We start from the raw sequence: 13,694 nt of genomic DNA, 5'->3' as shown, positions 1-13,694 counted from the left end.
CTTATATCTTGTTTACGTTTTTCTGAGAGGATTTCTTTTCTTATTTTTTACACTTGTCGCTTGGAAATGAATAGTATTCAATTGCTGTTTACATTATATATAATATAAACAGCAATCAAATACAATTATATATGTGAGGTGCAGTGGCCGAATGGTTAGCATGCTCGACTCCGAGTCGAACGGCCCGGGTTCGAGCCCTGGCCGATCTTGTTGTGTAATTATTATTTAGCTGAGATTTCAGCAACCATTGGGTTTTACAATTTTTACATTTTTGGATTCAAAGCTAAATATATACATAGTAAACCATTTTTTTTGTTTTATACATGCACTTTATTATTGAGATCAACAAGAAGTTAGTCGTAGTGATAAATGTCATTTACACCTGTAAGCGAGAAGTTGGAAACGTTTTAATTGCAAATTGTATATGTAAATGAATAATTTAAGCTAGCTAGTTCGTATCACCGTAACAATACAATGCACTTATTGAACGACATCAAGTGCCAGGTTAAATGAATAATTCATTATATTGACGCGATCCTTATCTATGCACAGTCTAACCACCGCTGATAGTCACCTCCCGTAGGCCGTCGAACTAAACAACCGACGGAAACGCTTTGATGAGCGATATAGTTAATAAAAGCCATCCATATCCTGATTAAAAAATTTAATCAGTCTGCACTCTACTTGCAAACGTATTCATTGCCTACCCCTACTTGAAGTACACTGTTATGTGTGGGCCAATGAAAATTTGGATGGAGAGAGCTTATACAGGGGGCTTTTATCCCCCATGTTCCGGTACTTTCTCCCCTTTCCTTGTGTTCCCCTAATTGAGCTGGGCAAACACAGATCATTTTAAAACTTCATGTCGAAACTAAGGGTACTGATGTTAACAGATGACCTCGAACGTGATATTTCTCTGGAGCCCGCCAGCTCAAGATTTGTAAACAAACTTGGCTGGGATGAGGTACTTAACTTGGGCAATTTTTGGGCCGCTTTTGTTTCCCCTCTCAAATTTTCCCTGAAAGCAATAAACAATCAGGGATGGATGGCGGCATTAGCGTGCGCAAGCCAATAATACAGCAGCCTTAGAGAAAAGGAATGATAAAATAGGAATCCGTATTAAATTAAATTTTTGACATTATGTGGCTGACGTGGGCCGGAAGCCAGCAGAGTTCAAAAACAACGACAGTGGTTATCAAAATCGGCGTTTCCTCATTTGCTTCACATAAGCTTCTTGATTGACAGCTCCTGGAGGGGTTTTTTCCACAAAAAAATAGGCGATCAGCGAAAAAAAGAACCACCATAATCACTAGGGGGACCGCGTATGTGATGATATTTTTCACAATCATTTCCGTTCGACAGTATATAATAGAAATTTCTTCCGATTCCTCGTGCCACCCAGGATAGCTCACAGCACCCTCACCATCTTCCTCGTCTACTTTGAACTTGGAAGGTTCTCCACTGAATATCAAACCGGCAAATAACCACACGGCCATTGTGGAACACACCACTGACCTGCGTTACAGCGACCTCCTTCTAATGCACACAATAGCTAGATATCGGTCAGCGACATTGACCTCTTGGATATCGTCGTTGCCATCGACTTCTGTGTGGTTTTTGAATGTTCTGTGGACTTTCTCAGTTAAAGCCTATATAAAAATAACATTGGCTCAATTACAAACAACTTGTATAATATCAGTTGTTACTATGCCCAAATGGGCAATCAGTAGCCAATCGAAACATTTTTACTGTCCTATATAATTTTTCCGCTATATCAAGACACTGACCTGATATCACCGGAATTTCAGCCACATTTGGTATAGAGTAGAAGCAAACACACACTGACTTAAAACCATTTCATGAGTACACTTTATTGTTTCTAAAATATAATTAAGGACGTTCGCGCTAGTTGTTTATGCGCATCCTTACTGCGCACGTAATTCATGTTGCAACGTCACGCCGCGTTGCTCTTTTAAACGGTCGGTGACCCCCATTTTTGTGGGGATAAATAGCCTTTTGGGATAAATCTCTACTGACTGACAAAAATGAGCCAAATTCGAATGTTAAAAGTTTATTACTTTTTTCATTTTCTCTTCCCGCGCGCGATCGAATCAGTCAAATTTTGCAGCATTTTTTCCGTTTTGAACGTTTGCAAATCCAATTGTTTAAGGTAAGGTTTACTCTAAGGGACTTTAAAAGTGAAATATACTTGTTCAATAGACCCACTCAAATAAATTGGGGCAAAGGAAGGTGGCCTGCATCAATTCATTTAAAATATTTTGTTGCCAGAAGCCGCAGAGGTCATATCGACTGGCGAAATCAAATTTATCCAAATAAGCGCCTTCTTTCAGATATCGCATCCCTTAAACAAACTCGGTGACCCTCAATTTTTTTTTACATTTCTGACATAAGTTACTTGTAAACTAGAAGTGGTGAAAGTTTAAGAAAAAATGCAATGCTGAAAGATTTTCGCGCGAACGTCCTTAATTTATTTTGAATTTCACTGATTACAAAATCAACGTCCATTACTTATTTTTCTATTCTTATAATTGTTTCGACAATGCAGTTCTGAATCGAAGGGTAAATGTTCATGGTATCTTCGTTGTCATGTTTTTCTTCTTCAAAACCATTTGTATCTTTGGTTTTCAGACCGTTGGGTCTATAATAGAGACTAAACAGGATACGATCCTTGTGATCCAACTACGTCCAGTTCCAAAGAAGTGAAATACATACTAGTCCATGTAGATTTAGGCAACTCGGTAGCGCACACTTCCTACAACTTTCTCACCTTTAGACCTAAAGCGCTGCAAACACTTTCTGAGATACACGTTTTTAATAACCCGGTCGTGTTAACCTTCGGACGTACAATTAAGCAAATTCATCCGCCACCATCGTGCATCCCTCCCTGGAGTTTTCGTTCTGTTAAGGTGCAGCGAAATTATTTTGCACTGAGTAGAAAGCCCGTCCCTTACTTTACAAGATGACATAATTTTTGGTGGCTGTGACGTCACATGACGCCACGTGACGTCATTAAAGCCGCCAACTTGGATCCGCCATCTTGGATTTCACCATTTTCTTAGAAAGTCACAAAATAACGGAAATTGATGCAAAATCAAGTCAGAATGCCTGTAGCATGTTTTCAAGAAACTGGAAAAATAATGAAAAATGTTAAAAATGACGATTTTTGGCCAGACCTGCTTATAATTATGACGTTGCCATGGCAACATCAAATATCATGGGCACATGGTGGGCACATCAAAATTTCCGCAAGGGATGAATGAACAGTTACTGAAAGTTTCAGCATTGTAGAGTAAATCGTCTTTTCAATTTTTTCTAAAAAACCTTACGGGGGGATGGCATCCTCCCCCCTTCCTTGTACGTCCGAGGGTTAATAGAATCGAGCGTCTTCCTTGTCCATCATGAAACGTGAGTGTTTGTGTTGGCAGTGATGATGAATAGCGCAGCCATTACAGTCACTCAACTTCTCCTCGTGAGCAATTTTATCAAAGTGCAGGTCGATTTTTTTTAAAAAAAAAGACCAACCAGATTTGTTACGCGTTTGCATTCAACTGTTTTTAATTCGTCTGTTGTCAACATTGGTTTCTTGCTCGAGATAAGGAGGACATTTGGAACCATCTTAAATCCAATTGTAGAGAGAAAGCAAAATGACTATCAATTGAAATGCACAAGTGACGCAATGGGTAATGTATACAATTTTATTCCTGGGCAGCTATCGAAATACATATAGCCAATCAGACTGTAACCATAAAACAAGACAACCAATGATCGAGACATTTTTAAGGTTCTTTAAAAAATTTTAATTTTTACAAACATTGTCATGCGCAGGTGAAGTTTCCTTATTGATACTTACGCAATACATTTTAATTTATATTATTGTTATTATTATTATTATTACTATTATTATTATTATTATTGATATTATTACTATTAATATTTATTGACAGCCAATCCAGATAGTGAGAATAAGTAATGACGTCATCTGACGGACTTTTAAAAAGACCTATGCCGTGTGACATTTTAAAATAGAAAATTAAGAACTTTTTAATAGCAAAGTACTTTTAGATTTTTATTTTTAGAACATTATACTTGTAATTTTATATTCTTACCTTTTTAACTTGATTTTTAACCTTGTAATTAGTTTTATTTGAGGACCTCCCTGAAAACCACTTCATGTGACGGGAGCCTCCTCTTTAAAAATTATTTATTATTATTATGAGATGCCTTAGCATTCCTCAGCATTTACCTAGCTTTGTAGGGGATCGTGCGGTCTCCTCTACACTACTACAAATTCCGAACAAAATCCAAACAAGTGTCATCAGAGTGCCTGTGTCGAGGGAATAAAAATTAAAAAGTGCATTTCAGTAACATGGAATTGAAACAGGTATTTTATCACATTTACTGGACATCATTTCGTTAGCGTTGCTGCGAAGAAGCCATAATGTAAAGAAAAGACATTTTCGATTGGTTTGTTCTTGCATTTGGCGCCTTTTCAGTGTCATGTTGTCAACTGAACTTTGCAATAAATTTTCAAACACCTGTTTCATGGTAATTATCGCAACACATCACGGTAGCTATAAATAATACTTAACTTGTAAATGCAAAACATACTTTAAAAAAAAACATACTTACATAGCAAAAGGAAAAACAAAATAAAAACAACAACAACAAGAAAAACGAACGAATGGTTCAACGTATGTTACCAGCTGTAATACTGAGATACACTCATGTGATTGGGCAGCCTAGCCAACGATTTAGCTTGCAATTTATAAAAATTTTTAGCACATACATTTCTTAGAATTGTCGTTCAACTTAGTTGGAGAAGTATCTTACTTTGTTTTTGTTTTTAAATTCTAGGCAACCAGATTTTACATTATTGGCGGCGACGAACGTTAGTACCCAGTATTACACTTCTGCTTTCTTTACATTTTTATTTATGTGTAGGTAATCAGTTGTGTTCGTATCGTTTTACCGAGGACGATAAAATTGGATTTTATCCCGCCACTCCCAGATGCAGACCCAGAGGCATCTGTGACAACTATACTGGAGTTTGTAGGCTGGCCAACACTATTATGTTGAATTTTACCTGAAAAAAGAAAAGGGTGTGATAAAAAATAATGAGAAATGCTGAAAATTATTTGTAAATTTATTACCGTATTTCGCTGGAAATTGAAAGCGAAAGATCAATGGGAAAGCACTTAGAAAGCATCTGCAGCAAACGTTTACCTACACATATTTGATTTTTTTATTGCTTTTAAATTTTATTGCGTTCAACGAAGGAGAACGCATACTAATCGTGTCGTTTGTCCAAAATCAATCCCGTGGATTTCATTTACGATCAGTCCTGCAGGTATCGCCGATGTTATCTCATTTCAGGGTTTCGAGGCCATTTTGGACTATCAGGCTGGTCGGGACAGATGACCTCCATCTCATGCAAAACAACATGGCGTTTAATTTTGCAAACGCTGAAACGTGTGTCTGAAGTTTAAATGATGCCGCTTATGTCAGCCACCGAACGTTGTAAAACAATTCTCCGTGGTATCTATCTCGGGTCGAGGCACTCCCCTAATCTCTGGTTACATATAAGTAGTAATGGATAGAAGGTTCTGTTACGAAATTCAAACTCAATTCTTTCCCTTACAATCATAAGAGACACACAACATGCCTAAACAAACAACATTGACTGGGGTGGGTTAGAGGGCAGGTGGGGGAGGGATGTATTTTGCATTTGTTTATTTCATTCGAAATAAAACTGATGTCCCTTGTCTCAAAAGTATTGTCCGAGATTGTGAACACTTCAATAGTTAAACCCACCAGAAACATCTGTGACAACTATTTTGAAGTTTGTAGGCCGGCGAATACTATGTTGTTGAATTTGACCTGAAGAGAGAATAGAGTGTGATACAAATACTGAGAAATGATAAACATTATTTGTAAATTTAAATTACCGTATTCCGCCGCAAATTGAAAGTGCTAGATCAAGGAAAGCACTTCGAAAGCACCTGCAGCAAACGTTTACCTTATAATATTTGATTTTTATTGCTGTTTAATTTTATACTAATGTATAGAACGTTCTGATACGAAATTTAAAGTCACTTCTTTCGTTTCTCAATAAACGAGACACACAGCATGCCTTAACAAACAACATTGACTGGGGTGAAGTAGAAAGGAGGAGAGGGGAGGAATGCATTATTTCACCAGAAATAAAACTGATGTCCCTTTGTCGACTCAAATGTATCGACCGGGACTCTTAAAAACCTGAAAAGTTAACCTCGCTTATTTTGTTAAACCAAGAACCCCAAAATAAATAGATACAAACCTCCGTTAAAGTATCCAATCGCTCCTAAAAGAAACCAAGGTTTGCTCAGGTCTCTAAAGTTATTTATTCCTGGGTAAATGTCTCTCGAAATTCTAAAATTACAGTAGTAAAAAAAAAATTGCCATTAATTCTGTTATTGTTATTGATCGTTATATGAGGTAGTTTGTCCAAGTCAATTTTAAACTTTCTTTGTTCCTCACGGCCCCTGGTAAATTTCAATTAGAAGGAGTTTTTCCTACAACATTGAGGTGGGTGATGTTTCCGTCTGTCAAACTGACACGAACCCGTGCAAAAAAAAAATCTGTATTGTTGGCGGATGTCTAATTTGGGTCACAGCCTAAGTATTTGGAAAGAGTTGTTATATCTAACAGGGTTCAAGTGTTTGACTTTAAGGAGTGGGGTAAGGTGGATCGAGAACGGAGAAACTAAATAGGGAAAATGTTATAAAGGTCTTTTCAAGTTTATCACGGGGGTGTCACATGTACAATAATAGTAATAGCTATGATAAAACCTTTTTGGTTCATTTTTGGTGAGATAATTTGTGAAGTTGTAACAGTGCGCACGCTCTGTGAGAGCAAATCATTCGTAAAACAAGCTATGGCTTGACTGGACAGATGGCAAATATAGAGAATAGGTTCGGGCGGTTAAACTACATATTATTAACAAGACCTGCTGATACTATCTCATTAGCGTTAATTAACAGAGAAACAAAGGCATTTACTTGCACTTTACCACGCCACCGTCATTTGAGTGTTCAATAATCGTCACCGCCGATGGAGTCTGAATAAAGAATAATGATAATAATAACAAATTTTAAACAACTAAACTTTTTTTCCGCACGGATCAATTTCAGGCCAATAGTAGCTGAAAATTACCACCAACAGATCGCGCTATAAAAGTAATTCACAGTTATTTTTCGAATATTAATTTCAGAATTACGGCAGTTAAAACGTGCCGCAGTCAGCTCTAACGATCTTGTTCTATTTTATTGTAGTGTAATAAGATCAGTTTTGGAATATTCATGCCAGTTGTTTCACAGTAGCCTTCCTGGCTAACTGTCGTATAATTTTCCCCAATTCAGCGTACAGAAAGGCATTAGAAGAGGCCGGTATCCCCACCATAGCTGACAGGCGTGATTTGCTTTCTAAGAGCCTATTTAATGATATTGTAACTACAAAAACCACAAACTAGTCAATCTGCTGCCTAAGAGGTCAACTAATAGTAGCCAACTTCGTAACAGGATAGTGTTCGACACCCCCGTTTGTAAGACGGACCGTTTTAAAAACTCTTTTATTATAGGACATAGTTTAAGTTACATCATGTGGATCGCTTTTAATAGCTTTAAATAAATTTTAATGTAAATAGTTTTAAATATTTTTTAAAATCTTGTAATATGTAGAGTTTTAATACATTTTTATAAAATATATTGTAACAACAGTACACGCAATTCTGTCTAAGGACTGCGAAGTGTTATGTTTTTTTTAATAAACGATTCTTCTCTTAAGAATACAAATCACAATGAGACCTTTTCTTCTGTACGGCCGAGCCAGAGGTAACAATAAATTGCAGCTTGCTCTGTTGTCACAAATAGAAGTCGGGTCGTTCAATTAAAGCTAGATTAAAGATGACACTAGTGTAGAGTTTATATTTTTATCGTTATCGGTTTTTAACTTTTAACACGCATGCGTTCTTGCCTCCGACAATTCTCGTTAAAATAGCATTGGGATATAAATCGTGACTACTAAACGTCTTTGTCATGTTTGCCTTTTTAGTAGGCGATAGCCAAGATATAAAATACTTACTGGTCTAGTCATAGGAGGTGTACTTCGTCCTTCTGCATAATAATGACCACTTTTTGATCGATCACTGGCGCAAATGAGTATGTCCGTATCGGCCTGTAAGTAGATTACATACAAATGGCTGATAACTCTCCTAGTTTATGGTATATAATTTAGGTAGTTATCATTATATCATTTATGTTATATTATAATATATAGTTGCGTAAATGCATTGAATAGGCTTACAGTACTTATAGTCTTCACCATTTGTTAAAAGAGGAAAGATTATACAAACTACTTCTTCAAGTTGCCGGTCAGTACAATTTTACAACTCACTCAATAAAACGAGTATATAAAGAAGTAACATGGTGCACACTTGTAATATTAAAGACAATTCAGTTGTAGAACCGGTACAATGGTCTGTCGACGATAGAAAACCCGGATATTATCAGAAGAGAGATCACCGGAGGAATTTGAACTCTAAACAAAGCCCATGATTTGGACCTTGTTGGGAACTTTATTCGCGTTTTTGATCTATGATGTATGACGGTACTTAAAGGACAACCACCATTATCATGTAGTGAGCAGTATGGCTAATAAGTAGCGTGAACAGTCCGTGAAATGCAGGACTTATTCCCACTTGCGATGTTATAAAGTTCTTAAAATGATATATATCTCAAACCTTCGATCACCCGTAGCCATGTGCTACTTACCATATTTGTGTCATCACTGAATCCCACTCCTGCCCAGCCCGCTTTGCCACTTAGCTCAAACTCCACGTTATCGACAACGTTTTGGTATGTCACTAAAAAATCGCAGTCGTCACTTGATGTACAGGAATCTGGAATTCCAAAGCTACCTTTCATTGGTGCTGTTGTTGTTGGTCCCTAAGTATATAAAAGCTGAATATAATATTCAACGTGCACGTAAGCAACAAAGCAAGTTGAAGTCAAGAATAAAACGCTGTCGAAGAAAGTTTAAAAATGCATGTGCTACTTTTCCATTGCATACGAAGTCCTGATCAGCCAATTATGATTGCAATTTGCCATTTTATCTTTAGCTGTTGAACGCCGCAGTTTACGACCGTAATTAATATTTTAGGAGGTTTTAAACTTTATTTGGTAGTGACAACTGTTTTTATATTATTTTATTCTTACTGATGCCTATCTACAGCTTTCTCAAATTCCTTATTAGACAGAGTGCCTGTACTGAACCGTATGAATAAATTGTTTAGTTGATCGATCAGTCGATCGATTTATTGATTAAGGATTGATTAATTGATTGATTGATTGATTGATTGATTGATTGATTGATTGATTGATTGATCGAATTGATTGGGGGGATTAATAGACTCATAAAAACACCAGTCAAACTGCAGGCCATTCAGTCCGGCTAGCATTCGATAGCATGGACGTTTGGGGCTCCTCGATGACTTAGTAATTGATAATTTACCTCTGGGTGCAAAACATTTAAACTTTTTTAATATAATAAGATAACAAATCGTTCAAAGATCTTACTTGGTATACTGATTAAAATTTTAACCATGGAAATAGAATCAATAATAAGATTGCTTGTTGCATTCGATACCTCGACTTTTGTCACAGTTACTTTTGCAGTCGAGGCCTGTCTGGAAGAATGCTGATCAAGGCTCCCTGAACCTATAAATATAAACAATTAAAGAAAACAGAATAAATAAAATGCGCCATAGATAATTATCACAAAAGTTTTTAAATAAAGAATTGTTTGTCACTACTTAAAGTCACTTTGCCAAAGTAATCTCAACCTATTAAAATAAAGCCTAGTCTAGTCTTCAACAGCTGCGATAAAAGAATGATAAAAAACAAAGCACTTACCATCTAAACTTCCAATAGCACCAAGAAGGAACACCTCTTGATTCAAATTTTAAAGTTTTGTATTGGGCTTGGATTGATGTCTCTCGATATTCTAAACTCGACGAGAAAAAAAAAGACATTTGTCACTTCCTTGCAGGTAGCTAAACATATATTCGACCCTTATCAGCTTATTTTAGATAAAAAACAACAATGGAATACGTTGTCACTTGTTCATTTGACGGTTATCTCAAGCCAAGCATTGGTTTGCTTACTGGGTCCAGTCAGATCTCACTGCTCGAATCAACATTTTCTATGTTGTGCACTTCAGAATTGTTTATGTTGGGAAATATGAAGTTGTATTAAAATAACTGAACTAACTCTCCTTTTTAGGCATGCTTCTTTGTCTTTTAGTTGTGTCCTCTTACATATCCTCGAAAAGGCATCCTGTACTAAATTATAAGCACCAAGGGGTATAAACAGCTAAACCTGTACAAATTAACCCCTACTAAAGATCCGTGTGGCAAAGCTCATGTAGGGAAAGCAAGACAAGCCGATGAATGCCCTCTCTCAGCCTTGCTTACCCTTTCGATCGGTAAAATACCGTCTGGGTGACATCCATTAAATTAAGATGACACGCTGTAACAGCGTTCCAAGGAATGCACACCAATAAATAAGGAGCAGGTCATAACTAATAAGACCTACCTGCACTTTATCATTCCACCCTCGTTTGCTTGCTCGTTTATTGTAACTGCCGGTGGAGTCTAAAGCAGACCAAAAACCAAAAATTACTGCAGTCACAAGAAATAACCAGCTGTCTAATTAACAAATTAAATGTAACATAACTATCTCCACAACCAGTGTTTTGAGCCGTTATTGCTTAGTTAATTACATTAGCACAAGCACACAACAGCTCTTCCACAAAGCCATTCACTAAAATTAATGGATACAGTTATAGATGGATTTAAAAGGTCATAATCAAGCAGAAATGTCTCATAACTTCAAGCAGGGCAAAGCCTAGAATAGCATATGAAAAGAAACTGTTGCTCGAGGGATGGATGGATGGCTGGCAAAAACAATGATCAGACTACCAAGTACTGTACCAAAACAAGAAAATATGAACAATACCAGCTCCACTTTACCTGCAATATATATTTCAGTAGAGTCTAAATGAAATCAGACTACAGGTAGTTCTCACTAAAACGACTTTTCATAGCTCGAATATTCTGCTGCTTGTTACATATGTCGCGCCTTGAAGTAAACAGTGTACTTGGGTTTAATTTCTTTCTTGTCTTGTCTTTTTATAGATTCGTTGTAGAACCTTGTAGAACCAGACATTCTGCCACAAATTAACAACCCCAAAAAAGAGAAACACAGTACTTACTGGATTGGTCTTAGTTGGCGTACTTCTCCCTGAGGCATAATAATGACCAGTCATTGCTGAATTGCTGACGCACATAAGAATGTCTGTATCAGGCTATATGAGTTGAAATAGATCGATATCATTTCAGAATGACATTATATGTAAAAATGGACATGTCAAAACTATTCGGTGATTCCATTACACTCATGGCCCTGTTCGTTTTGGGGAATTTCTTCGATGAAAAAATAAAACAAAGAGAAAACAATTTAATGACTGAAGGGTAAATGTATATGGCGCAATGTATATTTCAAAAACATTGTTAAAATCTCTATACATTAAAAGATAATTAAGAAATAGCTAAGGGTATATAATATCTTTTAAGGCGGCCGGAATCTTCAGAACTATCATTAAGGACTGTGTCAATCAACAAGAACACTTGATTGATAATAAGCGAGCTTGTGAGAAAAAGAGTCACTTTCTACTCCTGATTGATAAATAAAGGATTTTTTTTAACAGGATTACAGCTGAGATCGCATGTGCCTTTATAGAGATTTTATTCAACTTTTTAATTAAAAACTAAGATTAAAATTAGTGGTGCTTTTTTAATTGGGAATGCGGAAACTCCCTTCAATATGGCTGAAATCAGGCATCTAGAGGTTTTCCAATAGACTAACTATAGGTAAAACAAGAATATATTACCATTAACTGGTTATCGCTAAATCCCACTGCTACCCAGTTCCCTTTGCCGCTCAACTCGATGTCCACCTTATCTGGGCTACTTGAAGACAACTTGTACGTCACCAGAAAATCACAGTCGTTGCTGCAGGAGTCTGGAAACATAAAACATCCTTTTTCTGTTCCACAGCCGGCTTTGCTAATCTATAAAAATATATTTATATGTTATAGTTATACAAATAAAGAATCTTGGAGCATTATGAGTTTCCTTATCTAATTTTCCATTTAGACCAGTGAAACATTTGGGTCCTTGCATTCGACCAACTTTATTAAGTTATTTCTTTAGACAATAAAACGTTACATGTGATCTTTGTGCTCTGTTGTGTCAATACATTCAGATATTTAACACTGAAAACAATGATTTAGTAGCTGCTTCTAATAAAGTGAATCATGGCAATCAGACATGCATTGAGACGCAACCTACCGTGAGACCATGCAGCTTGGTTGACAGCAATAGCAGCAGGGCAGTTATCGACACAAGGTGCTAAAGGTAAATAAATAGAGGATATTACATGGTTGCGCGGAGATATGAAATTTATCTTCGAGTGTTCAAATCGATATCACACGAGTGAGCGCAGCGAACGAGTGGGATATCGATTTGAACACGAGAACACTAATTACGATGTTTTGACGATTTTCCAAAGATTTCCGAAGATTTTCAAAATGTTGTCCGAAGGTCGTACGAATGTTTCCGAACATTTTCGAACTTTCCCGAAAATTTCCGAAGATATCCGAAGATTTCCGAAGATTGCCGAGGAAAATCCGAGGATGTTTCGACTTAATATCGACTTTCTTTGGCGCATTCAGCATTGAAACAGGGCAGACTTGTCAGAAAATGTTCCGAAATCCAGATCTTCACATGTGAAAATAACATGTTATTTTCACGTGTGAAGATATGATTTTTTCGTGCGAAAGATTCCTGGTATTTCACTGATGTTTATATAATAAAGACAAGTTTCAACTCAGCTCCCTCACATTGTTTTGGGTTCAGGATTTCCGTGTTACTATTACTCTTGTCGTTGTTGTGTATTTTAAGATACACGTTTAAATTATAGCCAAAATACATATCTTAGTGTAGAAAAGCTTTCATAGCTGCACAATAGGGAAACAAACAGGTATTTGAGTCCGATGTGTCGATAGTATGTGCGGAAACAATTACTGACTATATTTGACTTATAACAACTGACGAGTGTTCTAAATTATACTTGGTTTAGACTTAAAATCAGAGTGTCTTAACTTGCCTTTCTTGGGTTCAACATTGTCGAAAATATTCGCGTATTTCAGAGTAGAACGCTGCAAGCAGTACAGTAACTTCGGTATTCTAGCGACAATATACAGTCACCGTATTTTTCCGTGTACCCGTGGAAGTGTGCATAAGAAGATAAAGACTACAAAAGAACTTGAATTAGTACTAACCTCCGAATACTTTGTATGCACTTAAATTATGTCTTGTTGTCATGGAAGCGCAAAACAAACGGACGCTTTGGAAAACCATATTGCACTGTCATGGTCAACTCGTTGGTTTCCGTTTTTCACTGTGGCGATATGTTGCGTTTTAGAAAATCATGTTAAACTTTACCAGAACAGAAACACAGCAGAGTTAGTTTTGAAGTTATTTGAATATTTTTGCCGTAAGGCCTTTTATTAGCTCT

The 13,694-nt window shown here is 36.7% G+C and overlaps 1 protein-coding gene and 1 pseudogene across 1 annotated transcript in view; both read right to left on the bottom strand.

The window, feature by feature from the left end:
* The window catches only part of LOC144643813 (putative ferric-chelate reductase 1), a 91,878-nt gene extending 81,865 nt beyond the window's left edge, over positions 1-10,013 (bottom strand). Inside the window, exons 1-5 of the mRNA XM_078503169.1 lie at positions 9,969-10,013; positions 9,703-9,773; positions 8,829-9,002; positions 8,140-8,232; positions 7,059-7,117 (exon numbers count right to left, since the gene is read on the bottom strand). Of these exons, the coding sequence (XP_078359295.1) occupies positions 7,059-7,117; positions 8,140-8,232; positions 8,829-8,981 (305 nt within the window). The 5' untranslated portion in view covers positions 8,982-9,002; positions 9,703-9,773; positions 9,969-10,013. The remainder of the gene's footprint in view (positions 1-7,058; positions 7,118-8,139; positions 8,233-8,828; positions 9,003-9,702; positions 9,774-9,968) is intronic.
* Positions 664-3,636, bottom strand: LOC144638342 (prolactin-releasing peptide receptor-like; annotated as a pseudogene).
* Positions 10,014-13,694: the final 3,681 nt, after the last annotated feature.

The sequence above is a fragment of the Oculina patagonica genome, chromosome 2 (assembly GCF_052425735.1).
Source record: "Oculina patagonica isolate OP01 chromosome 2, crgOcupat, whole genome shotgun sequence".
NCBI classification, from domain to species: Eukaryota; Metazoa; Cnidaria; class Anthozoa; order Scleractinia; family Oculinidae; genus Oculina; species Oculina patagonica.
The sequence above is the reverse complement of the archived record's forward strand: the minus strand, read 5'-3'. Positions and strand labels throughout refer to the sequence as shown.